This window comes from Leucopleurus acutus (assembly GCF_964270905.1).
Source record: "Leucopleurus acutus genome assembly, chromosome: 5".
Lineage (NCBI taxonomy): Eukaryota > Metazoa > Chordata > Mammalia > Artiodactyla > Delphinidae > Leucopleurus > Leucopleurus acutus.
The window spans coordinates 83945042-83972957 of record NC_139147.1 but is presented as its reverse complement, the minus strand read 5'-3'; the positions used below and the strand labels follow the sequence as shown (position 1 = coordinate 83972957).

Here is a 27916-nt window from a genome sequence, read left to right as displayed (position 1 = left end):
CCCTTCATATGTGTGTCTCCCCCACCAAACTCCCGCCCTTACACAACCGGAAAGGGGAAGGATGTGCCAGGCATGGTGCTGGGTGATTTCCAGATCTCACCTAATTCTCTCAGTAGCTGTCTACCATGTAGTATTATCGGCATTTTACAGATCAGAAATCCAGGGCTTCTGGAACTGCCTGACTCAAACTATAAACATCTACAGCATCTACTGCTTGATGCCCTAATGATTTGTGAGCCAGTCTCACCTGTATCTCTGGGAGGTCTGCTAATTCCTTCACTTCGCTGGTTATATACAGCATCTCTCATCATCAACTCACCTCATTGCCAGAAAGGTGGTACATCCTGGCTTCCTGTAGCAGCGGGAAGACCTCTGGGCATTGTCTGATGAGAGGATCCGCTTCCACCATCTCCACAAAGTACCATGGGTCCAGAAGCGGCAAGCGCACGTTCTCCAGGACATAGGGGAGCAAGCAGAGTCGTTCTGACTGTTTGTGCCTAACCCAGCTCATCACAGTCTCAAACACCTGAGACTCTTCTGTCACATAAAGGTCATCGCTCTTCAAGATGTGGTACAGGGTATCCACAGGAAGTTCAAGGAACTCTTCGGAGTTCAGGATCTGCACAAAGTTCTGGATGATGTAACTTTGAACCTGCTTCTTTAGACTGTCCAAGGAATGTGTGTCTGCCAGCCTCAGTATTCCAACACAGTTTTCTGGGTTCAAGGCTTCTGTGAGGAAGCTCGCACAGGCATCCACCATCCGCAGGAACTAAGAGAACAGAAGGGCAGCAAATCAGGCCAGAAAATGACTAGTCCACAAGGAGGTTTATCAGTGAGTTGTGTGTAGTAGCAAAAATTTAGAAACAACCTTAGTGACCCACAGTAGAGGACTAGCTAAATAAATGAAAATACATTCATATTTTTGACAGCTGTATGGTCATTAAGAAAGCATGTTGTAGAAGAATAGTAAATGACATGGAAAATGTTCATAATGTATTGAGTTGAAAAATCCATTCACTGAATCTTGATCAAGTGTCTAGATTTAATCAGCAACTTACAGGAAACCTAGGGGAAAGAGGAACATGTTAAATGACACCACGTGAATACAATTAGCAAAACCCAGACTGTGGGAAACTCTACAGAGCAACCAGTTCGGTTTCTTCAACAAATACATCAAAAGGGGAAAGAGGAAAAGGGGGGTGGGGCAGCGAGGGAGAGCCGGAGCACAAAAAGAGATTTAAGAGATATATCAACCTACTACAAAGTATGCAGCTTATTTGGATCCCTGACTTAAACAAAATTTTAGAAGAGAAATGTTTACAGTGACCAACATTTGGTGATATGAAGCAATTATTATTAATTGTAAGTGTGGTAACCGTGTTGTAGTTTTGCTTAAAGAAAACTCATCTTTTGGAGCTATATACTGAAATATTTTCAGGTGAAATGAGAAGGCACTTCACAAAATCATACATACATTATGATCCTCTTTTTATAAAGAAAAATATATATTGAATATAGGCATAAAAAAAGACTGAAGGATATAAACCCAAATATTAACAGTTGTTAATCTCCGCGTATCAGGTATCTTGGGACAAATTATGCTGCAGTAACAAACAACCCTCAAATCTCACGGGCTCACAACAATAAATGTTATTTCTCACTCACATTACAGGGCTCACAGGGCTTCAGTCCAAGACCAAGGATGATGGAAAAGCTCCTGACATGCCAGTTTTGTGACAGAAGGAGAAAAAAGATGGCAAACTACACAAAGGCTCTTAAAACTTTTGCTGAGAGGTGGCACATGCCACTTCCACTCACACTTAACTGGCCAGAGTAAGTCACGGGGCAAAATTTGTTGTCAAGGCAACAATAATCCTCCCACAGAAACAGGTCCCATAGGAATAGATGGAATATACTGTATAAATAATACAAGGCACCACACTCTGTAATAACACTATGAGATTTTTTTTTCTTTTTTTCCCTTTTTTCTTTTATTTATTTATTTGGCCGAGCAGTGCAGCATGTGGGATCTCAGTTCCCCGACCAGGGATTGAACCTGTGCCCCTTTCATTGGAAGCATGGAGTCTTAACCACTGGACTGCCAGGGAAGTTCCGAGATTTTTTTTTCTTATTTTGTTTATTTATATACTTTTTAAATCTTCTAAAATGAATAAGTAACACTTTTGTAATAAAAAATTAATTTGTAAAATTGGCTTCCATGACTTATTTTTAAATTATCATCATCTTCATAAGAATATGAGTCCCATATGCGTATATAGCACTTTACAGCTTACAAAGCCCTTTTGTATTCATCATATTATTTAATACTCATTTTACAGATGAGATGTCTCAAATGCACCTGTCCATTCTATTTGCTGCTCTCTGGAGCTCAGCTTTGAAAGAGTTTAACTTCCTACCTTCCCTCCTTGTCCACTGGGCCCTTTAGAGGGTCAAGTTGTCAATGTTCTTGGTTTGATCAGTTAGAAGAAGGATGGAAAGAGGCAGGCTGAGGGGACAGGGCCTGTTGGGGAGGGGTGGTCTGAAGACGGGGCCTACTGAGAGTACAGATGGGCAGGCCTGACCAAGTGGGAGGGTGCAGCCTGCAGAGGAGAAACTCTAATGACAGGAGCTGGGGGTGGTAGGGTTATGGGTCCTGAAGGGAGGGAACAGGACTGGTCTTAGGGTGGACCATATTGACTTAGGCTTTGTTCTTCACTCCAGAGCATTCTAGGGGGCACACGTCCCTAATATGGGGGGATCAATCCCAATTGCAAAATATTATCTTACCCTCTCAGACCACACTTTTCAATTGTCAATTCAGAAAACACTGACCTGATGGTCAATGTTGCAGAACGCCTAAATTCTGCTTCAGACCACCCTGTGAGCTGGCCCCAACGGCCTGCAGATCTGCTCCTCGCATGAGCAACTGAGGAAACAGTTGAGACTGAGAAATATAACACCTGTTTAGTTGTTTGCAGATTTTCAGTTCAAAGAGTAAAAATATAAAACCGAGACCAAGGCTCGCTGAGCCCTCGGAAGCTGTAACCAGAGCCCTCTGCGGCTCTGCCCACAGAGACATCATGAGGGCTGAAAGGGAACTCACTTAGATGGCAGCCTCCAGAGCAGAATGGCAGGTACGCCTTGCCAGCATTTGCCTGAGAAAAAGATGATATGAAAATCAAAGAGATTTTCTAAATATGTAGACTGGCCCTGGGAGGCCCCCTAAGAACCTGGTAACAAGGTTGCCTCTGGGAAGTGGAACTGGTGGGCGGAGTGAGGGTAGACAGGGAGAATTACTTCTCACTGTTTACCTTTTTGTACCCCAATTGGGTGCCATGTGGAGGAATTATCTATTTAAAATAAATGACATTTCTCACAAGTAGAGAAAATACTAGAAGGGAATACATCAAAATGCTAATAGTGGTTATTTCAATAGAGTTTTGTAGATAAAGTTATTACAGTAATTTGTTTTTTAGACCTTGCTGTACAGACCCAAGTTTTCTACACTGAGCATGAAGTTGCTTTTAAAATCAGAAAAAAATAAAATAAATACTTTCTTGTGATTTTCAAGTACACAATGAGAAAATAAAATAAAATGTAAAAAAAAAAAAAAGTGCACATACTAGGAGCCAGCCTAACCAGCTCATTTAACACAACAGCACTATCAAGTAGATATTTATTATCACTGCTGTTTTATAGATGAGGAACAGATTCAGAGAAGTGAGGTAATTTCCTCAGAGACTTACAATGAGAGGCAGAGCTAAAATTTGAAATAATCTTTCTCAGTCCAAAAATGCACATTTTTACATTATTTCAAGTTGCCTCCGGTCAAATAGTGTGTGCACAGGACAAGGGCTTCGCAGATGCCGAGGGTCATTTGCACACTTCACTGGAAAACTCAGATGGTCTGATCTGTCCAGACCAAGGAAGGCCTGGCTGATAAGATGCCAGTTGCTACCCCTGTGTGATAAACACCAATGAGCAAAGAAGGGAACAAGGAAGGAGAATAGAATCAAGTACCAAAGCTCACACGTGTGAACAACAGTGACCCAGACGTGTCTCTCCCCACTCAGAAACCATTCGTCCACCTGTTCTTTTCCCTAATATGTATTGAACATTATTAGATCATAGGCCCTCAACCAGGGCTGGGGGTACAGAGGGGAGCAGAAAGAGACACAGTGCCTGTGCTCGTCTGAGAAGGTAGACCAGTGCGGGAGGCAAGCAGGAATCAAATAATCACATGGAATGTGTAGAGTTACAGCTAGGATAAACACTATGTAACAGTTCAGTGATTCCACTGCCTGGACTGAGAAAGTCCACTCCTACCCCTCAAGCTGTGCCCAGTGTGGCTCTAAGTCAGCACTGGGACTCTCCCTGATGGAGTCACACCTGTCTACTCACCTTCTCCAAATAGCCCTAAGCTCACCTGTCACAGTGCCTTTCTATGCTCACACCATTTCCTCAGCCAGGACTACCTTTGTCCCTCATTACTACCTGCTAAAATCCTGCTTTCCTCACCCAAGCAAGTCTGACTCTGGGGCCCCACTTTTAAAGAAAGGACTCAGGATAGCTTATCCTAATTGCAACTGAGAACTCCCCTTTTAAGTATACCTCAGAAGGAAGGAAGAGTGAGTACCATGGCCATCACTTTATCTACAGGGCTGTTTCCTTCACTCAGAGTTGTTAGATCTGGGACCAACGGATGCTCCAGAGAGTTTATGAACCCCTACATTGTATGCAAACATTTGTTTGCACATGTGACATTTTTCTGGGAATTGTGTTTGCAGGAGACACTGGGTGGCTCTCTGGTATCCATCCACCCAGAGGACAAAGCCAATACAAGAGGGAGAGCCAACCTGAAGGACCAGAAAGACACAGAGCCAGAGTCTTAATCAGACTGTGCTTTGAGCCTTCCCTGCCTCTGGACATTTAAAATTCTGGGTCGATACTTGGTTAAGAAGGAAGAAGGAGAATGGAAGAGAAGGGAAGGGAAAAGAAGTGGAGAAATCCTACCTATTCATTAAGTTTTTTCTGAAAAGCCATTTCCTCCTTCATGGTTTCTTCAATTGCCCAACATGGAATCAATTCCTCCCTCCTCTGGGCTCTACTAGGCAACTCACTTGCCCCTCTAGCAGAACACTGTACTGCCTGTACTATGGTCAAGTATCTCAAGGGCAGGTTCTAGGTCATCCGTGTGTTTTTATTTCCAGGAGCACCTAGCACAAACTCTGGCAAAAGGAGAGAAAGAAGGGAAGGAGAGAGAGAGAGAAAGAAAATATTTTTCAGATACCTAGTAGGTACCAAGATCTGTACTAGACAATTTCCCATCCATTATTTTGTTTAATGAATAAATTTTATTTTTTAATGAATATATTTTAAGTAGGTATTAATATTGCCATTTGTATAGAGGAGGAAATAGAGAATTCAGAGTTGAGTGTGTTGCCCAAGGCCACACAGCTGGTAGGTGGTAGAAGTGATACTGGAGATCACCTGGCTAATTTTTCTCACTGAGCATCAGTGACTGTTGCATTGTTGAGCTAACAAAATTCCAGGAGAGTCTGAAGAGGCCTTATAAGGAGAAGGGTCAGTGGGGGTTCTCCAAGTTGCCTACATTCCCTCCAAAATATGCTTCAAAAACACTTTTGAGTGCGATGGTTGTGTAGGGCAGCATCATGGGATACCAACCAATGGCTGGGAAACTGCTGATGTGCAGGGCAGTCATGGGGACAAGAACTTGTTCTCTTTAAAAATATCTGGTTTGGGGCTTCCCTGGTGGCGCAGTGGTTGGGAGTCTGCCTGCCGGTGCAGGGGACACGGGTTCGTGTCCCGGTCCGGGAAGATCCCACATGCCGCAGAGCGGCTGGGCCCGTGAGCCATGGCCGCTGAGCCTACGCGTCCGGAGCCTGTTGCTCCGCAACGGGAGAGACCACAGCAGTGAGAGACCCGCGTATCGCAAAAAAAAAAAAAAAAATCTGGTTTTGCTTCTTCATATTTAAGATTATTTAGGACTTTAGGGTAAGTTTTCTGTCTCAGCCTGTTCCAATGACACATGAACTTATTTATTAAAGCTGAGTGATGATAGATAATGGCAACAGTCAACTTCCTATTTGGGAGAACATGTGAGTAAAAATTTACACCCAGGCACCTGACTCTAACAGGGAGACTAAAAATACAATGAAAGAAACCACTTGAAACATGGCTGCAGTTCCCATGAGAAATGTCTGCCTCAAAGAGAGTGCACCCCTCCCTCCCCATCTCTACTGCCCTCTTCTGCTTCCCTTTATGCTCTCCAAAACCAGGCATCCTAAAGAACTTCACCACTGTAATTCCACATCTCACTAGAGGTTCCTTCCACTCCAGAATAACTGAAGTACTATTTTGGTTTAAATCAGGAATTCCATTGACCATAGTCCCTACGTGGCCTTGGAGTTCTTGCAAAGGGTCTATAAAGACATTGATATTCTTACCTTCAAGTCCCAACAAATCAGTATATGTGAAGAGTGTGTTAGCTGTTGATGAGATGAATAAAATTCAAATTTATTTGAGAGTGTTTCTGAATTCATTGTGAACTTTTGTCACTATTTTTGTCTTCCCAGACAATAGATACTAAACGTAAAGCCATTCTCTTGTGAGGTCTGTATTGGTATTAAAGAGGGGTCTTCATACAAATTGTAAATTACCACTGATCCTAATCTTCCCCCTTTGCCTCTCCCTCCCTCTCAAGCCAGACACCCGCCTCTGACTCTGTGGGAATACACTCTCCCACCCCTCCGATGGCCTCTGCTCCCTCCAGACTTTCAGTCCTTCCTCTAGACTTGACTGAAAGGTCTGCTAGTTCCTGGAAGCTATACAGGGTGGGCAGGAAAGGAAGGAGCTAAGACCTGCGAAAAGCCCACTCACTAAGGGGGGCAGGTGCTGGGGGACTGGGGCACATAGAGGTGCACCTACCTCAGAAGTGGAATCAGAGGGAAAGGGGAGGGGCAGTGCCCAAGGGTGTGGCAAGTTTGGTAGAGACTCAGGCAACAGACAGCCCCTGAGTTCCCGGAGGACATAGCGGGGGCCCCAACAGGCTAGCAGGGTGCAACAGGGGATATATGTGGGCTACACTAAGATTCAAGGGGATACATGTGGGTCACACTAAGATTCAAGGGGCAAGTCACAGCTGCGGCTTAGTGACTCAGCCCAGGGAGAGGGTGAAGGCCAGGGAGGGACATCATTGTAAGGATTAAATAGAATGATTGTGTCTGGGACGTGGTTGAGGCTCAGGATGTCGGGGAGTTGAGTATGTGTGCATGTGTGTGTGTGTGTGTGTGTGTGTGTGTGTGTGTGTGTGTGTGGGGACACGTGTGTAGGGCACAGAAGAAAGTACCTAAGCAGGAGCCAAGTCCTGAGAAGCAGGTCTATGAATGCAGACAGCTGCAATAGGTGGGGTAGCGGGTAGAGAAGGTGAAACCTTAAGTCTTTGCTTACAAGTTCCTTCTGCCTGGAATACGCTTCTCCAAACTCAACTGCCACTTGTTGAAATCCTACCCATTCTATGAAGTCCACCTCCTTCAGAGCCAGAAATTTCTCAATGACTACATTCTTCCTTGGGGTCTGGAAGCTCATTGGGAATCCTCGTTTTTGAGGCTTCAAGGGTAGTAAATGGAGGCAGGTACAGGAGCCAGAAGTTCTGGGCTTAGACCCCAGATCAAAGCTCCACCACTTGATGAGCTGGACTCTCTCTGAGCCACAGTCTCCTCATCTGGAAAGTGTTGGGAATAATAAACCCACCTTACAGGCTCATTAGGAGGGTATTACCTGGCTTGCTCACGCTCAGAAATACTGTCAATATCAAATGGGATCATGTAGGGGAAAGAACATGATAAATTGCTACTTAAATGTGATCTATATTTACAATTTTTATCTTTATTTCCCCCTGATAGCGCCTCACAAAGTGCCTTGAACGTAGCAGATACTCAGTACTTTGTGGTAGTTAGGTAGCAGAAACAGTCAGAATCTGGTAGCAACATGGATTGTATTACAGCTAAAACCCCACATCCCACTTCCTTATTCCACGATCTATAAACAGCAACTAGGGCATTCCAGGCTTACTTACTCAGGGAAGGGTGAAAGGGTAGATGAAAGAAGACAATTTTGGCTTTTGTGTTTCTAAATACACTTTTAGAACTTACACTAGAAAAATAGTTTTGAAATACCAATTAGTGGTAATAACTGGGCCCTTTGACCTTCAAAATCTAGAATCCTAAAGAGTGTGTGCAAAAGTTTATGCCAAAACAGTAGAAATAGGAGAATGGATGATAATATAAGAGTCCGCTTTTCCCACACTGGAGGAAACAACAATTCTCAGGCCTGAAAGAGAGAGGAGAAACGGGGAGTCTAGTAATGGAGTGAGAAGCAGGTGTGGGTCCCTGGGAGGATCCCTCTGTCTCAATGCAGGCCAGAACTCCAGAGTAAGGGGGATGCTGGAAGCCCTTAGAGGCTGTGGATATGAGAACAAAAGAACATGTACCCTGACTGCCGAGATGAAATCAGAAAAGCAGCAGGCCAGTAGAGCAGCAGCGGAAGAGAAACTGCAGCGTGTTGTTTCTAGACAAAGCGGGCCTAGGGCAGTTGCTCTGAGCTCTCTACAGTTCCTGATCGGCACAGGAGAGGAAACGGATGCTTCTTGTGTTGCCCCTGAGAGGGACATGGAAACACTGAGAGGATTGGCAGGCCTGAACAGGCCTTGAAAACAGGACAGAGAAAATGCAAAATGACCAGCAAGGACTGATGGCCAGAACCAGGTGGGACTGGCGACTTTCAGTTGATGCCAGTGGGGAAGGGGCTGATGATCAAGAGACAGACCGATGGGAATGTAGACGCTCCAGGAGGTGCCAGCATGGACCCATATGCGAATGACCACGGTGAGCCTGAGCCAGATGCCCCTTTCTACAATGTTCTGGCACTGTGTAAATGCACCCTGCAACTATATGAGCAGCCCAAACCCTGAACTGATAAGGCTCTCCTGAAGTGGGTTGTCATTAAGTTGCCTACAGCTTCTGCCACTGGTAGAATGGGAAGCTCAGAATAGAGATTAAGTTCGATGTTAGAAAAATGATAGGTTTAGAAAGACAAATATCATATGATATCACTTAAATGTGGAATCTAAAAAAATGATACAAATGACCTTATTTACAAAACAGAAATAGATTCATAGACATAGAAAACAAACATGGTTACCAAAGGGGATGGGGGGTGTGGGGAGAGATAAGTTAGGAGTTTGGGATTAACATATACACACTTCTATATATAAAATAGGTAATCAACAAGGACCTACTGTATAGCACAGGGAACTATACTCAATATCTTGTAATAACCTATAATGGAAAAGAATCTGAAAAAGAATCTATATATATATACACATATATATGTATAACTGAATCACTTTGCTGTACACTTGAAACTAACACACTACAAATTAACTGTATTTCAATAATAAATTAAAATACACAAAAAAGAAAAAGAATAGGTTAATTCACACTTTTTTTTTTTTGCATACCTGAGTTTGTAGCCTAAGATTTAGACCCCTATACTAATTGGAATTCAAGAACAATACAAAATTTAAAAACAGGCAAAACTAATCCATGGTGGCATGGCTGGAGTAGTAGTTACCCCTGGGGAGGTACTTCCTGGGGAGGGCATGAGGGAGCATTTTGAGATGCCAGGAATGCTCTAGAGCTTGATCTGGGTGGTAGTTGCAAGGTTCTATACCTATATAAGAAAAATCATCAAGCTGTACACTTAAGATATGCACATTTTACTGAACGTAAGTTATGCCTAAAAATTTAAAAGAGCAAACATTGAGATCAAACACAGAGATGCAAAGTTAAGAGAGATGCTCTGTGGGCAGCAGCAGGCTCACTGGGGAGACACCTGGTAACCCCAAGTGTCCAAGATTCCCCAGAGGGAGTTGGGTGAAAGGGTTTGCAGCTGTGCTGGTCACAGAGCACCATACTAAAGGCCCCAGCTGCCTTCAGGATCATGGCTTGTTTCAGGCCTCGCTCTGAGGGGTGGATACAGTATGTGTGGTGAAGAACACACAGGCTATGCACAGGAGTTAACTCAGGCTCCTCCTTCTCATTAGCCGTGAAACCCTGAGCATTTCCTTAGCATTGTTGAATCTTATTTCCCTCGTCTATAAATTGGGGGTAAAAATACCTACCTCATTTTAAATGAGATAATACAGGCAAAATAGTTGTTCTGAAATACTCTGAAAATGGCAACCGTTACTGTCCTGTAGACCCAGGAAATTAACCCTGATTTCTTAACACTCACAGTAGCCACACAGTATCACTGATTGACAAGGGGAATGTGTGGGAGAGGGTGCATCAGACAGTAAACAGGTTGATTTTATCGGGATGGTGGTAAAGAAAGCGTTGGGTTGGTTTTCTTGCCTAGATCAACCGGATATTCTGATGTTGAGTAGACATAATCTGTGGGTCCCTGTCAATAAGAACAGCAATTCATCTGTACCTTACAGTAATGGGACCTACTTTTACCTAGGTGCCTGGCTCTTAGTAGGTGCTTAAAAATGAACAAGTATCAGTATTAGCCCATGGAATACTTCCTCCTCTACTAGCTCATGGCATTTCCAAGAGCCAGAATTGGGCTTCTTAGTGTCCTGTTGTAGGAGGTCAGGCAAATTTTGATGGCATCTTGAGCAGGTCCTCATGTTCAGCTAGTGATGAACCAGAGCACCACATATTCACTGGCTCAACATGGTACATTTATGTACCATGTTCCAAGTACTGGGAAGCCAAGACGCCAACCCAGGCTATCAAGTCAGCCACTGACCACATGGCTCCCTCATCACACAGGTCTCACCAGCATCCATCCTGTCATTAGCAAAAGATACAATAGGAAAATAAGCAATGCCAGGACTTTCACCAAAGTCCCCTCAGACTGCCACCATGATGAAAGTTATATCACCTCCCCATGGGGTGCTGTGAAGACACCACATGGGTCTTCTCAGGCTCGGCCCAGGTGATCAGGCTGCCACTCCGACATCCCTCTTTCTTTCCTCACTTCAGCCGTAGGGACTCAGCCTGACCTCCTTTTTCATCCAAGCCCCTTCTAACCAGCTGCTCTGTATCTCGGGGATCCTTCCATCTAAGACTAAATGCAGGATGAGTATGGTCTCCCTGACCTCACATCTTCTTGCTGCCCTGAAGATAAGCTCACAAGCCCTTATTCTTTCATGAGGTTTTAATAATAAAAATGAAACTAACAGATAAGGCAAACTTCCCCAAACAAACATGGCAAAGTCCTCCAAGATTAAAAAATTGCCCAAGTTTTTATAGTCATGGTCCCTGATCTGTAGTTTCTGACCACCTGGCTTATGTAGAGCTCAGAAGCCTAGAAGTCCAGTTAAGGCAAGGGAGGGACATTTGCTTCTCTGGAGCCTGCACTGGGTGACAAGCATCTTAAAATCCCTGCCTCACATGTGAACAGGTTACTTGGGCCTTTTCTCTTAGGTGCTTCTCTTACTTTTACCTTCCCCAAAACTACTTAGAGAAAATATGTTCCTCACCAAAACTGGCTACTAAATTATAGCCAGGTTACTGCAAATCTCCTCAAGTGGGCAGATCATGCAGTACCTAACACACCCAAAGTTCCCTCCAAAGAAACTGTCTGGCCCTATGCCATACCTCACTGGACCAACGGGCCCTTGACCCAAGGGCAATCAGTGTTAACAGGCCAGCCACTCGTGAAGTGGCCTCACGTGAAAACTCTTTTCAAAGAGCCATAGTGGTGATTGGCTTGGTCAACTGAATTCTCCCTTCTGCCTTTCTGGACTGGGAAATCCTGAGAGAGAAGCAATCAGTGTTTAACAGGAAGAGATTAAGAGGAGGCCTGAGAAGAGAAGCAGAAAATGAGAGAGCAGCTGAGTCACATCAAAGGTGTGAAAATTAAGAAACCTTTACTACTGGATGTCACAGGGAAACCAAGATAATCTGATTCCCGCTGATTTCAGTTCCACAAAGGAGGTATTGGCTTCTGTGGAGGTTCTAAAATGACAAAATGAAATGCCAACTCTGGCACACTTTCCCTGAAAGGCAGGTATTATTGTCATCCTAATTTTATAAATGAGAAAGCTGAGTTTCAGAAAATTTAAGTAACTTGTCCACAGCTACACAGCAAATAAGTGACTGAACAGGGATATAAACCCAGGTTCTGCCTGACTCCAAAGCCCATGTTCTTTCTGTTCCACCACCCTGCCTTATAAGAGACCATTACAGATAACTGTATATGTTTGACATCTAGAGAGACCCCAACGATATTATCCAGCATTGAAAAGAACAAGACAGGGCTTCCCTGGTGGCGCAGTGGTTGAGAGTCCGCCTGCCGATGCAGGGGACACGGGTTCGTGTCCCTGTCCGGGAGGATCCCACATGCTGCGGAGCGGCTGGGCCCGTGAGCCATGGCCGCTGAGCCTGCGTGTCCGAAGCCTGTGCTCCACAACGGGAGAGGCCACAACAGTGAGAGGCCCACATACCGCAAAAAAAAAAAAAAAAAAAAGAAAAGAAAAGAACAGGACAGCTCTACACATGCTGACCTGTAACAACCTCCAAAACTTATCGTGAAGCTAAATAAAGCAAGACATCAAAATAGAGTGTTTACTGTGCCAACATTTGTGTTTAAAAAATGGAGGCAATGAGTGAGTGATAGATGCACATATACACTGTACGTGCATAGAACAGGAAGGACAGCAAGACAGGAAAAAGGAAGCTAAGAGTGAAGATGGCAAATGTTTCACTGTATCTCCTTATATTTCTGAATTTAGAACGGGCTATGTCTTATCCATCGAAAAGAGTAAATAATATTTTAAAACCACAGAGTGATTTCAACAACCTATAAACATCTGTCCCTTATGGTGCCTTCAGGCATGAAAACATTCCCAGTTTTCTATGTCTGAGACTTCAAAGCAAGTAGTCCAGAAACAATATCAGTCAGAAAGTGAGTTAAACAGACGTCCAAATGCCCACAGTACTCTTCTCTTATTTTCATAAGAATTAACACTCACAGGAAAATGAATAAAATAGCTTCAGAGAGAAACTATTTTTTTCCAAGAAGGTAAATAAGATTTGGAAAATTTTGAGGTGAGGGATTACCAGAATAGGAGAATCAACAATAAACAAAGCTTGCTGTAGTTCTATCCTGTCTCCATCTTCCCCTTCAATCCCTCTCATTAAAGCTCATTAAACTCTCCACTGAAGCTCACCACTTGGAGAAAATGAAAAGAAGAAGAAGACGGAGAAGACAAAACTTTATGCCAAGATAATCTCCAGGTATATTAAAGATTTAGGTATCAAATCTGTAGATGTAAAAAGATTAAATGAACTTATAAGTGAGCAGGTACATAGTCAAGCAATGGGGAAGGTCTTTCTAAAAAGGCAAAACCATCAAGGAAATGATCAATAAACCTGACTAAAGACCAGCTTTAAGCTTTGTGCATCAAAAAACTATAATGAACAATTATGAGTCATATTACCAATGGAAAATATTTGCAACAGTATTACAAAAGATTAGAGTCTTTACTATCTAAACGGTTTTTATAGGTCTCTTGAAAAATCACCCAAAACTGAAAGGAGAACAAGAAACAGAAACACAAACTCCATCCACAAGGAAACCAAGAGACATCAGTAACCCCAAACCACACAATATAAAGACTGGTAAGTGACTTTGCTGAGAGGACAGAGGTCACACTAAGTTTTTCCCTCAGAATCCAAAAAAGTAGGAATATTAAAGTCCCCCCAAACCAGGAAGACCAGGGTAGGTGGGAGCTGACAGCAGGGAGTTGGTTTAAGAAGTTAAGCCTCTTGGTTCTCCTCCTTACTTCTTGCAGTCTAACAACTCCCACTTCCACTGGAAAAGACGATTTATCCTGTGGAGAAACCAGACCAGAAAGGTTCTGGACTCAGGGACACCAGAAACTGAAGAAGACACATGAGGACATCTTACTTAAAATACAGGGGTTAAGCAAAGATTTGCACACACACCTACACCTACGTAACCGGTCCAGAATACATGCAGTTGACTTATAACCCCCGGCAAAAGACTGAATGATCTTTATCTGGAGAAACTGAACGGCCCTAGGAAAAGTTCAGCAACTACTGACATTTAAGGAGCCCAAATAAAAAAACTGGCAGGCCACCTGATAACCCTAGTAAAACTCTCTAGTCTGCTCGCTTCCCATTCTACTCCATGTGCACTGAGTTGAACCTAGTATATTACGGCCTCAATATAAAATATGACTGGATAGCAAGGGTATTTGAAGAAACCCTCTGTAGTAGTTGAATGGTGGCTCCCCAAAATATATGTCAACGTCTTAATCCCAAGAATCTGTGACCGTTACCTTATATGGAAAAAGAGTAAATGTTACTTTATGTGGCACGAGGCATGACTAGGTCAAGTAGCATGAGAGGAGAAGCTTACCTGGTGGGTCCTACATGCAATCACATATATCTTTATAAAACACAGACACACAGGACACACAGAAGAGGAGGAGACAAGGTGACATGACTGCAGAGATTGGAGTGGAGTGAAGAGATGTCAAAAAGCCACCAGAAACTGGAAGAGGGCAAAGAACAGGTTCTCCGTTAGAGTCTCCACAGGGAGTATGGCCCTGCTGACACTTTGATTTTGGACTTCCGTCCTCCAGAACTGTGACAGAATAAATTTCTGTTGCTTTAAGCCACGCAGTTTGTGGTAATTTGTTATGGTAACAGTCCTAGGAAACTGATACTCCCTCTAAGATGAAAGTTGGAGACCTAAGCAAACACACAGAGTAAAGGAACTCAAAAGAAAGAGAAGGCAGAAGAAAACTTCAAACATATTATAATAGTCTCCAAGAAATAAGAATAGGAATCTATTAAAATAAACAGCAAGGATACAGTAGCAGAAATTAAAAACTCACAGAAGAGTTGAAATATACAGTTGAGGAAATCTCCTAGAAAGTAGAACAGAAAGGTCATTAGGAAAGAAAAGATAAGAAAAAAATTAAATTCAGAAGGTGCGACACTTAACTAATAATAGTTCCAGAGCACAGAATAGATAAAAGAGTTGGAAGAAAAGCATCAAAGAGAAAATACAAGAAAAGTTCCCAGAATTGAAAGACATGAATCTCCCAATAGAAGAAACGAATATAATAAGTGAAAAAAGACCCACAGCAATTGTAAGTGCTGTTGCAGACATGAATCTATTGACATAAAAAAAAAATGATGATATACAATATGGATGAAATAGATGAAAAAACACGTGTCCAGTGGTAACCTATTCTTACAAGATATGTACATAATAGATAACAATATAGAGCACTGCCTTCAAAATGTCAAAGAAAATTATTTTCAACCTTGAATTTTATACCCAGGCAAAATATCAATCAAATATGAAGGGAAAACAAAAATATTTTTAGACATTTAAGTCTCAAAAAATTTCTCTCTTAAATACTCTTTCATTGTAAGATATTAAAGATTGTGATCCATAAAAATGTGGGAGTATACAAGAAAGAAGATATGGGATCCAGGAAGAGAAAATCCAACTTAGAAATGAGGTAAAAGGAACTCCCAGTATGACAGCAAAGGGAACTCCCAGGATAACAACTGTGCAACAGGCCTAGAGAGTGACCAGTTAAAATTAGAGCAGGAGGAGAGAGGGAAAAAAAGTTATCTAGAATTGATGCCTCAAGAGATAACAGTGCACACAAATCATTTAGAAATCTGGAAGTAGATAAAAGAAGAAACATTTAAAAACATGTGAAAGTAATTGTTCCAGAAGAGTGAGCTGAAGGAGGGGGTGGGAATAGGAGATTACTTCTTCATTTTAAGACTTTTAGCTATAGTTTACTTTTTAAGCTTGTATTAGTTTCGTACAGCCGTCACAACAAATTACCACAAACTTGGCAATTTAACCAACCAGAAATTTATTCTCTCACAGTTTTGGTAGTCAGAGGTCTGAAATCAAGTTGTCAGTAGAGTTGGCTCTCTCTGCAGGCTCTGAAGGAGATTCCTTTCCATGTCTGTCTCCTGTCTTCTCTCTCCTTGGTATTCCCTGGTTTGGTTGTTTTACTGACAAGGAAACTGGAGCACAGCAAAATTATGAAATACACCCAAAGTCACACAGCCAATAAGTGGTGGAGCTGGCATTTAAATCCAGCAGTCTGGCTCCAAGCTGTGCTATTACCACCCTGCTAGCTGCCTCTGTATAATCAATGCACAGAAAAGGACCAGGAAGTGTATATACTAAGGAAGCTGCCATATTGCCTCTGAATAGAAAGAGGTTGTAGGTAATTTTTATGTTCTTTTTGCTTGTATGGATTTCTAATTTTCTGAAATGAGTTTGTAATGTTATTACAATTTATAAATATTAAAACCTGCATTTTAAAAACATTATCTCCTCAGCCTATCATATAAGACCTACTTTCAGTTAGTGGGAAAAACAGGAGACCTTGTTATTAGATCCAACACCGTCACTCAAGGCACACAGTAAGTGCTCAATACAATTTGTATTCATTAAGCATCTACTCTGGTGTCAGACACTGTACTTGAAGCTTAATAAATGCTATTGCTATTATTATTGTCAGTGTTACCTGTCCATCTTTAGACAAGTCAACAACACTTTCTGGACCCCAGGAAAGGATATTAGCATGAAGGTAACAATGACAACTGTGGTTTGATTGAATTATGGTGAATGGGGTGATTCTGCTCAAGCTTATTGGTCCTTTGGGGGGAAGCAGTGAAGAAGGGATACTTGCCTTGTAAGAGAAATTTCCCAAAAAGCATAAAAGCTGAACTAGAGAGAGTCCCTTCCATAACACAAGGATTTCCCTGAAGTTAGACTGGTGGAATAGTGGGTAGAGGGGATGAGTTGGGGATGTTGAGCCTGCGGTTGCTGAGCCCCTCCCTCTACATAACAAAGGAAGTTTCCCTGCCAGTGAATAAGGCTGAGGGTTTAAGCAGGTAAGGAGAGAGAAAGGACAAGGGGCTGGGTGAACAGGTGGTAACTGACTTGGCCACATTGCCAGGTAAGGCGTGACCAGTCCTTTGGGAAGTAACTTGTTCTGTATCTTTAAAATGCCCTGAGGAAACTGAGACAAAATTGGCTAACGCTGCAGAAACCCATTACTCAGAATCATCAGTGCTCTTCCATGGTTAATTTTTCTCCCTCTTTACACTTTCCCTTCCTTGCTGGGCTTCCTAAATCCTGCCTAGACTCCAGCCTCACAAAGATAATCCAATTGCCCATGATCTTGACCCTAGACTCCTCTTTCCCCACCTTCCCAGACTTTGTTTTCTGTTCTTTTCAACTGCTGACCTACTGATGATCCAAGAGGATGCCAACTCCCAAACTCCCAAACCATGGACAAGATCTGATGCTTGTCTTCAGTCCCTGGGAATGACCTGGCCTGTCCCTGGACTCTGTTTATCATAAATCTCGACATCCTCAGTGGGATAATCTCTGTCATAACCCAACGGAACCGAGCTCAAGGTGCAATCTTAGACCTAGGCAAAGATGGTAACTCAAGCTGGATCTCCTGTGATAATTGTGGATGCAATTGACGTAATCTGTGGGTCTAATTATTTTATGAAGCTAACTATAATTATTATAATCAGACTGAAACACAGTTAAATGCAAACAATAAAACAATTCTGAGGGTTCTCTATTCATCTTCCATGACACTCCTCATGAGAAGTAATCTTCTTTCACACCCACCACAAATTGCTGAGCAGCAAAGTTCCTGCTTCCCCTGGAATCTAGACACTGCTCCCTGAGAGGCTGCCCAGTATAGTGGCATACATGTGGCCCCTGGGCTCAGAAAGCCCAGGGTTCAAATCACAGCCTTGTGTCTTATTCTCTATGTGCCTTGCTTTCCCCACCTGCAAAGTAGGGGAAAGTGACTATCTCCCTGGGTTGTGCTAAGGAGTAGAAGGTACATATATGAATTGGTGACAACAGTCCCCACTCCAATTAGGCTTCTATACATTGTAGTCATTGTTCCTGGAGTCAGGAACCAAGTGTAGGTTCTAGGCACCAAGCTCCCCTGGCTTCATCGCATTAAGGGGTCAATGACTCAGCTCTCCACTCCCCGGGAAATTTCAAGTAAGCACAAGCCCAGCTAAGTGTGTATGTGTGTCCCAGGTACAGGCCTGGGAGCCAGGCCAGGCAGGTCTCCAGAGAACTGCTGCTTTTTTCTCTCCAGAGAGCACTGGGCCTGTTTGTTCACACACCTGGAAAAGGTTAGCAGCTTCCAGGACCCGCTGGACGTTCTGCTTGGTGATCAGCGCCTTGCTGGTGTACGTGTAGTTCAGAAGAGTGTGCATGGTCTCCGCGTCGACCCCTTTGATGATGATCCTCTCCTCATACTTTTCCTTTAAATCATTGCAGAACATGGCCCTGGGAGAGAGATATGTGAATGTGAGTCCAACCATGACCGTTGGTTCCAAATCTAAACAGACCCCCTTCAGACCTGTCTGCCCCCATGGGACAGTGAGGTTCCCAAGGTTGGAACCTGGGGCGATTGCTCTCCATCCCTCAGCACCCAGGACCCACCAGACATTCCATGAGTGCTTACTGAACTAATGTGTCCTGCTCTGCTGGGCCCAAGTGTCGTCCCCAAGGCAGTCCCAGGCAGGAAGAAAGACATTAAGAAAAGAGAGAGAGAAAGGGAAGAAGAAATCACTGAGAAAAAAGAGAGAGGAAGAAATCACTTGACAAGCTGATTTTTTTGTTTGTTTAATTTATTATTTTTGTCTCTGTTGGGTCTTTGTTGCTGTGCGCAGGCTTTCTCTAGTTGCGGCGAGCGGGGGCTACTCTTCGTTGCGGTGCGCAGGCTTCTCATTGCGGTGGCTTCTCTTGTCGCAGAGCACGGGCTCTAGGCGTGCGGGCTTCAGTAGCTGTGGCTCGTGGGCTCAGTAGTTGTGGTGCACGGGCTTCGTTGCTCTGAGGCATGTGGGGTCTTCCCAGACCAGGGCTCGAACCTGTGTCCCCTGCATTGGCAGGCGGATTCTTAACCACTGCGCCACCAGGGAAGCCCCGACAAGCTGATGTTTGAACCTGTTGTTTTAGCCCATGAGGTCTTCTCCCCTGGGTCTCCCTCTGCCCTTCTTCCTGTCTTTTTTGTTTTTTTTGCGGTACGCGGGCCTCTTACTGTTGTGGTCTCTCCCGTTGCGGAGCACAGGCTCCGGACGCGCAGGCTCAGCGGCCATGGCTCACGGGCCCAGCCGCTCCGCGGCATGCTCCAGAACATCAACTCTGCTGTTTGGTCACCCAGATCTGCAATCATCTCAGGGGGTAAAGTGGATGTTACCCACATGAATGTCGTGTACATGAATATATGAGTAACAGGACATTTAGCAGGAGAGGGTGGGCAGTGATGATGGGGTGAAATGAAGCTTCATGTACCTGAGGCAACATATCAGTGGAATCCTACCAAAGTGAAATTTAGAAGTACCCCCTCACCTAAAATGTGATTTTAAAATTAGTAAAAGGTGAATTTTGTTGGATCTGCATGATCTCAAACATTCTAATGAAAACTGAAAAAGTCTACAGTAGAGATGTTTTAATATTAAATGAGATAGGTATATAAATTGTCTCATTCAATGCCTCGCACTTCAAGGGGCTCTTCTGAAGCCTATGTATTTTGGGGGTCCCATGTGACATGATTATTGGGATCTCTGGGATCATTTGGACTCTTGATCAGGCTGTCAGTGCTAGACACAGCTTCTGAATTCTCTTGGAATCAGTCACTGAATAACATCCTGGCCCAGCTCAGCCAATACTTAACTGGGTGTCTGGAATCCCCTGAAGCCAACCCTCAATAGCTAGTGATGTGTTATAGGGGAATGGGGGAGCAAGATGAGGGAGGGGAGGAGGCCAAGCAAAACAGAAGTCATACAGAAAGTCACTTTGGCCTAGTCCTGCAAGGGACCTCTGGAGAATACATTCCAGAATTGTCCCCAAAAGAGGCAAAGAAGCTGGGCTGTGATACTCCAAAACCTTGTGACAGTCTTAGTTACAGGCCACCCCAGAAGTAGGTAAATTCTCACGCCCTTCTGTTTTTGTTTTTTTTTCTGGCGATACGCGGGCCTCTCACTGTTGTGGCCTCTCCCGTTGCGGAGCACAGGCTCCAGACGCGCAGGTTCAGCGGCCATGGCTCACGGGCCCAGCCGCTCCGTGGCATGCGGGATCCTCCCAGACTGGGGCACGAACCCGCATCCCCTGCAACGGCAGGCGGACTCCCAACCACTGCGCCACCAGGGAAGCCCACCTTCTGGGTTTTGATGTGTGTGGGTGTGCATGTGCACAAGCAGCATGATTCCAGGAGCCTAGAGGAGCGTGGGAAGAAGAGCTACAGTGCTGGCTTTTGGAAGGTGGAGGGGCTGGGCTGTCTAGGCTGTGACGCTAACTCACCACGTGACTTTGTACAAGGGAGCAAACCTCAGTTTCCTCTTCTGTGGAATGATATAACAATGGTCCTGACCCCAGTGAGCTGCTGGGAAGAATAAGATAATTACCACTCACCAAGTGGCTGGAACAATACCCAGCACTCAGTAAGGGAAGGCGTCTCAGACCAGGTCAGAGGAATCTCGGCAGGCTGTGGGAGATACTCGGAGCAGGCAGCCGACTGCCCTCTGACTCACAAGCCGGGACCTGCCAGCATTGGGCTTGGTCCAGTCAGGCCCCTGCACGGCTGTGCACCAACCATTCAGCATAGAGTTAGGGCTAGGGCCGCTCACAAACTGACTTAGAGACATTAGCATGGTGTGGGCACACAGTAGGAGCTCAATAAATGTTCATGGGAGAGAGAGGAAAGGAAGTGCTCCAAAGACTGTCCTTCCTCTGGGGCTTTTCTGGCCTGGTTTGGGTCCCAAAGTCCCAGCATTTCTCTGCTTTCCTCTGAGACTTTTTCACTGATTTTCTGCCACCTAAATAAACTCTCCTGGGCCCCAGACACCATGCTGAACACAGATAACATGAAACTAAGGAGAAAACTACATATTTCTCATAGACCAAACTCCTAGGCCTCCTGCTGCTCTCTAGGAGATCCATGGATACACTTTAGCAAAGTTGGGACCCCCTGGGCAAAATGGGCCATCCCTAGGTTTCCACTTTAATAACAGTAATCTCTCACATTTATGGGTATAGCCTTTGTAGGGCAAACAGCACCATCTCTTTTGATTATTATACCCATTTTATAGGTGATAGACTGAGGTAAAAGTTAAGTGAATTGCCTAGAACCCTACAGGTTGTCAGCAATAGAATGGGGACAAGAACCTAGGACTTTGGGCTCTTAATCTGGAGCTCACCAGTGCACTAAAATCAAGAAAATCAGCAGTAATTCAAAGCCATTTTTAGGGGGTCAAACTAAGTGTCAGCACTGAGTGAACCAGACCGCATTTTGCTCCCCAAGAGCACAACTGGGTTAGTTACTAACCATTTCCCCCTTAGCTTTTACAGGAGGTAAATAAAATTTTTGTGTAATAACAATATTTTCTAGACAGACACTGACCAAGTCTCATGAGATTCTTGTAAAACAGAGGTGGCTATGAAGATCCTCTTTTTACAGTTAGAAATAATCTCAGAGTAGGGAGTCAGTTGCCCAATACTTCAGCAGTGAGTCAGTGCCAATCCCAAAATAGAGCTCATCTCCCACAACAGCCATGAAGACAGCCATGGGCCCAATAGTCTCCTGGAATGAAGTCAGGCCATGGCCCCATCACTCTGCCTGGGCTTCGCTCCCCACCAAGCTCTGCCAACCTCACTCCCGACTTCATTCAGGTCTCTACTCAGATGTCCCCTCCTCAGGGTGACCATCCCTGATGCTCAGTCTAAGACAGTCACTCTCTAACATCATCTCTTTTGTTTTTCTTCATAACCCTGTAACAACCTGAAATTATATTACACATCTATTGTTAGCAAGTTTAATAATTGTCTCCCTGCTAGAATGTGAGCTGAGTGAGGGCAGGGGTTGTGCCATGTTCAATGCTATATCCCTGAGGCTAGAATAGTGCCTGGAACCTAGTAGAGACTCAGTAAATATCTGGAGAGAGAATAAATGAATGAATGAACTTGGGCTTATAGCCCTCGTGTGTTTGCTTTTGACAGGAATCTGCACCTCCAAGAATTATCAAACACTCTCTGAAGGATGAGGCTGAAGAGGCTGCCCATAGAGAACCGAGTCTAGGGCCTGGAGCTTAAAGTGGACACACCCACACGAGAACTTTCCACTCACAAATTCAATGAGTTCTTGATGCTCCAACAGTTTCTAAATGTCGTTCACTCAGGATTTTTCAACAGCCCAGCTTCGCTATGGCCCACCCCCTCCCCAGGCCTCCACACCTGCCACTGAACTTCCTGCTTCCTGAACCTCTAACCCCAATCACAGTCCTATAAACAAATATTCACCTCCACCACCCCCACTCTCTCATTCTTAGACCAGCTCCCCCCATGCTGACCCCTGCTCTGTTCATCTTCTAATCCCTTCGCCATCCCGTTCATACCAGGAGCTAACTCTTCTGCATCAGTGAGGTATTCAGGGTTGGAAATAGCTCTAACACTGGTTGCAAACTGAGTTAAATTCTACTTAAGGTCATATGTCTATATGTATATGTTGGCTAAAAATATTTTTAAATTAGTAATCATGTGCTGCTCAATGAACATTATACTGTTAAGAAAGGATTATTGGATATAAACCCAATATGGCCAATCAAAGGGGTTTCCACTCCAAAGGAAGCAGGGAGTCAGCAGATGCAAGGGTGACCTAGCAAGGGATGACATCACTATAGTCCCCCAGCACCTCTAAGCTGAAGACACCAAACCTTCCACCTGCCATTTCCTAAACAAAGGATGTATGTAGGCATTTGGCTCAGCCAAGTTTCTGACCTCAAGCTGTTCCCTAAGCCCTACCATGTAGACCCTGTCCCAACACATGAGTCCTGCCCACATCCTTGGCCTGCAGACACTCCAACCTCAAGGACAGTGGGTCTCAAAGTATATTCCATGGGTAGCTTGCATAAGAATTCCTGGGGTGTTTGCTAAGAATGCAGAATTCTGAACCTCACCCACCCTAGACCTACTGAATCAAAATCTCTAGCAGTGGGAATATGAACGTTATCTGGCTCACCCGGCCCCCGCCCATAATTGTTTTGCAAACCAAAGTTTAAGAACCAATGCCCTAGAGGGAGGTCACCTCACTTTCCAACCCAGCTCCCCTTGGCTCACCCTGAGAATGAGGAGATTGGACAAAGGTCCAGGTCGAGGAAACTGGCTGTGGTTCTGGGACAGACATGTCCTTGAAAGTCTTCCCTCCCTGTAGATGCTCATCTTCTGAGATCCAGCCCTCCTAGAATTCCATGAGGTCTAGGGCTGGCCCCCAAATTGGAAGTGGGGATGGGGGTAGTACTCCTCTTCTACTTCCCAACCTGGTGGGGTTTTAGATGGAAGCAGGTCTTGTCCTGGCCTCTTAAGTCTTTCTCTAACTTAGCTGTTTATACAGAGCCCCTGCAGCTTATATTCAAGTAACACATTTCATTAGATCTAGTAGTTCTGAAACAGGATGTGGTGGCAAAACCCTATAGTCACAAACAGTGCACAATTCCCTGTTCTTAATCTGCTGTGCACATGCGAATCTCACACACCTGGAGGGATGCCTTCAGAGGATTGGGAGGTTCATGGGCATCTCTCTTTCCACTCCAGAGACATGAGTAACAGCACTTTGTTGTCTCTCTCTGGGGCCTGGAGTCAGCTCCCTGAATTCACAGCTGCTGGCTCAGTATTTGCTCCAAGCTGACAGACGAGCTGGAACCCCAGAGCTGCCCCCGCCTGACTCTAAACATCATCAGACCTCAAAAGAACTGCCTCTACTAAGCTCCTTGCCCAAGTTCACCGTTCCTCAAGGATGCTGAACATGTACCCCTAGGGAACCAGAACGCCAGCCATGTTTCTATAGAATCAGAGTCCCTCTCAGCCCTACTGAACCATTGCTGAGGCCTCTGCATGCCGTGGATGGCCTCAGCCCATCCAAATTTGTGACAGAAGGAAGGGCTCGTACTGACCTGCAAGGTCAGACAGGCTCAACATCAGTCACAGCAAATGCTTGTGGCCAGAATTCAGCAATGATTCAGCCACAAAGACATAACGGGAAGTTCTTGCTTTGGCTGTCCAACATCATTCCTAATCACTTTAGGAGAAGGAACCAGATTTTCCTTTGGGGAACGACCCCTCCTGCAATACCAGTCTGGTAGGATGTCTCCCAAGCCACAGTGATTGGGTCACAGATGGGCCCAGGAAGAAGCCAGTCCAATTGAAGCCAATTCCAGAACTTTCTCTGGAATTATTGGGAAAGAGAAGCTCTCTTCCCACTGCAGTTGCTGAGCTGAGAGAAATAAAAGTTCAGAGCTGCTGGAGACCTTCTTGCTTCCATGTGTGAAGACCCCCCTGAGAGAGAGAGACCAACACAAAGGAGAGACAAGAGACAGACTGTGAAACTGAGCCCTGATGACATTATATGAGCACAATGGTCCAACTAACCCTGAAACCAATACCACTGGACTTTTAAATCATGTGAGCAAATAAGTTCTTTTTTTATATGCTTGAACCAATTGGAACTGAATATCTGCCATTTGCAATGCACAGTCCTGACCGACACAACTGGACAAGAGAAATCCTGAATAAAAACTGGGACCAAATGCTAAAGAAGACTAAATAAAAAGTGCCCAGAAAAAGAAACGTTAAAGTACTCTCAACATTGCTATACAAGGCTCTTCACAGTCTGATCTGTGCACCCACTTCCCCATCCCATGATGTATCAATAGCTAGCAGTTTCCAACATGTGCCTCTGTTTACATCAACAGCTTTGGGCTGCAGACAGGACTCTCTGTGTACACTCTATAGGGCCTATTTTTAATGTGTCTTTTCCCTCTATTAGATTCATGAGGATCTTAATGGCAAGGGTTGGATTTTACTTCTCTCTCACTTCTTATTTACTGGCCCACAGTAGGCACTCAACATTTGTTGGATGGATGGATGGATGAAAAGGAAGCTACACGTGCAGCTCAGTCCTATACTTGCTCCTGTAGGCCAAGTGGACTCCCCTTGTCTCCAAACCCACATTTCTCCTCTAACTGCCATGAGAATAAATAACAAGGACCTCCAAGACCAATTGATTGGAGCAAAGTATGTGTGTGAAGAACTATATTTTCCAGTGATTTTCTAAATCAGAACCCCAAGCCCATGGTGTTTATCCTAAGCCTTCCTACCTGAGATTTTATATTACAAAACATGGTGGTTGTTCTTCACTTTAATTTGCTTTTGCACATCTTCCACTTCCTTGCCCAAAGGTGAAACCTGGCTTCTGCTAACGAAACACCGCTTCCCTCACAACCCCCTTCAATGAGGTCTGCTCTGATTCTCACTTCCCTTAGTCTGGGAGTCAACATTTGTGCCTACTATCCACTGTCACACCCTGACTAGGCTGTTGCCCTGGAGGCTCCTTGTCACTCTCTTTTTCCAAACATTTTCCATCTCAACACCCCCCCACCAAGTACCCCACGTTGGTTTCCTTATGGCCTCCATGTCATTATCCAGAAATCAAGGATCAGCCTCTGCTTAGAGATTTTTCTGAGCGTTCCCTGGCTCTGACCACTTAAAAACATGCGAACTGGTCCCAATCCTCACTCCAAGGTATTCAAATGTTGAGGCTTCCCCAGTCCTAAAAGTTATCCCTACTGTGACAGGGCAAAGATGATCATAAATGTGTTCCAGACTTCTCCCACCACCAGCTGCCACAGAGGAATCCGGACTGCCAGGCCTGTTCTTTGGGCTTTTATGACACAGAATCCAGAGGAAAGTGGGAGGGCGAAAGGAGACCTTCAAGCTGGGGATGGAGAGGAGTTTTGAAGCAAGAGGCAAAGGAGGAGTTACCTCAGGCTGGGCTACCCTCAGAGCTGCCCAGACGGGGCCAGAGTTGGGGCTGACATCCAGTCTGCACTCACCAAGTCCTGAGCCCTGATGTGGACAGCAACAGTCCCCAGGGAAAGAAGCACATATTTCTAACTGGTCCACCCAGACAGACTTTTTAAAATTCATACAAAGATATCCTAAAAGCCAGCAGCGATCAGAGATGTGGATAAGAGAGGGGAACAGATTTTAATAGCTGTGGTGTGTTCTCCCTCAAAGTGTTAAAAACACACACACAAAAGTTCAGAGCTTGAGTTACTCTGAAATTACTTGTTCTGGGACTTCCCTGGTGGTCCAGTGGTAAAGAATCTGCCTTATAATGCAGGGGACGTGGGTTTGATCCCTGGTTGGGGAACTAAGGTCCCACATGCCTCGGGGCAACTAAGCCTGTGTGCCACAACTGCTGAGCCCATGCTCCTCAACTAGAGAGCCCACGTGCTCTGGAGCCCACGCCAAAACTAGAGAGAGAAGAAACCCGCACGCCACAACTAGAGAGAAGCCCGCACACCACAACTACTGAACTCACGTGCTTCAACTAGAGCCCAAGTGCCGCAAAGTACAGAGCCCACATGCTCTGGAGCCCGCGCACCACAACTAGAGAGAGAAAACCCGCACACTGCAACTAGAGAGAAGCCCATGCACCACAACAAAGAGCCCATGCGCCGCAACGAAAGATCAGCATGCCTCAACGAAGATCCCGCGTGCCGCAACTAAGACCCGCTGCAGCCAAAAAAATAAAGCAAATAAATAAATAAATAATAAACAAGTCTTTAAAAAAGAAAGAAAGAAATTACTTGTTCTGTTTCCAGGTTTGGCTCTACAGTGGGGTGGCACGGGTGGGTGGAGGACTGATAAAATTACCCTGCCTTCTCTGTCTCTTTCCAGTCTTGAAGCTCAGAGAAGTATGGTTTGTCTTCCAGTTTAGTTTGTCTTCCAGTCCCCCAGCCCTGCTTTCTTCCTCCCCTTCTCACCAGCCAGTGCTGCCCCGCTCCTTTCTGTCCAGCTCTCTGTTGTCTGGCTGCCTTGAGGGCCCTTAGAGAGGACTCAGAATGTCACTTGAGACTGTCTCCCCATCCCCACTGCCTCAGCCTTAATTCCGACCTCATTTCCTCTACCTGTAATTTCTGCAATCACCTGAGGGTCTCCCTAGATTATCAGGGCCTCCACATCACCGCCCAAAGGATTAACAGAGAGGTTGGATCCCTCTCCTCATTAAAAACTCTTCCCTGTCTTCCCACTTCCTATAAGGTACATTTCACACTCTCCATTCTAACCCAACAAATTTTTCATGCTATCCTACCCTGCCCATCTCTCTTGGCCTTCTTGGTCCACACATATTCTTTACTCCAACTTTAATTTCTACCTGTGGTCCCTGTCCTTACGCTGCATGATACTTTCCCAGATGTGGCTTTTTTTGGCCTGGAACACTGCTCCTTTTCTCCCTTTTTCTTGGTCCCCTTGGCCCAATGCCCACTCATCATTTAAAACTCTGCTCAGATATCACCTCCTCCAGGAAGCCTTCGCTGACTGCTTTTTCTCCAGTCTGACTCTGTCACTGGCAAAGCCCACTGGGGTCCCCAGGGAAAAATAAGATGGAATCTAGCTGATAAGATAAGGTCTAACGTCTTCTTTTGTGCTTAGTTTGCCTGTAGGGGGTCGTGTGCAGAGGCCTTGCACCTAACTCATCAGATTAGAGTTCCCTGGGCAGAAGCACCGGGCTGGACACCTCAGCTCCCAGACTGTGAGCAGAAGCGCTGCGCTCAACACCGCCATTCAAGAGGGCGGTGGGCCGTGTGCAGAGATGCTGTGCCCTGCACTGCAGTTCGGAGTGTGGGCAGCGCACCTGCGCCAGCCCAGTGAGAACTCGATACCCTCCCCTCCGAGGAGAGCCTTATAAAAGCAGCCCCACCCACAGCCT

General features: G+C 44.9%; 1 protein-coding gene across 3 annotated transcripts in view; it reads right to left on the bottom strand.

The window, feature by feature from the left end:
• The window catches only part of KLHL6 (kelch like family member 6), a gene marked incomplete at both ends in the record, with an annotated part of 53778 nt that overhangs the window by 15049 nt on the left and 10813 nt on the right, over positions 1–27916 (bottom strand). For 2 of the 3 annotated variants that reach the window (XM_082839659.1, XM_082839661.1), the window contains 2 exons: positions 320–769; positions 18270–18435. In XM_082839659.1, the coding sequence (XP_082695785.1) occupies positions 320–769; positions 18270–18435 (616 nt within the window). The remainder of the gene's footprint in view (positions 1–319; positions 770–18269; positions 18436–27916) is intronic. The other variant, XM_082839660.1, reaches the window with a different exon arrangement.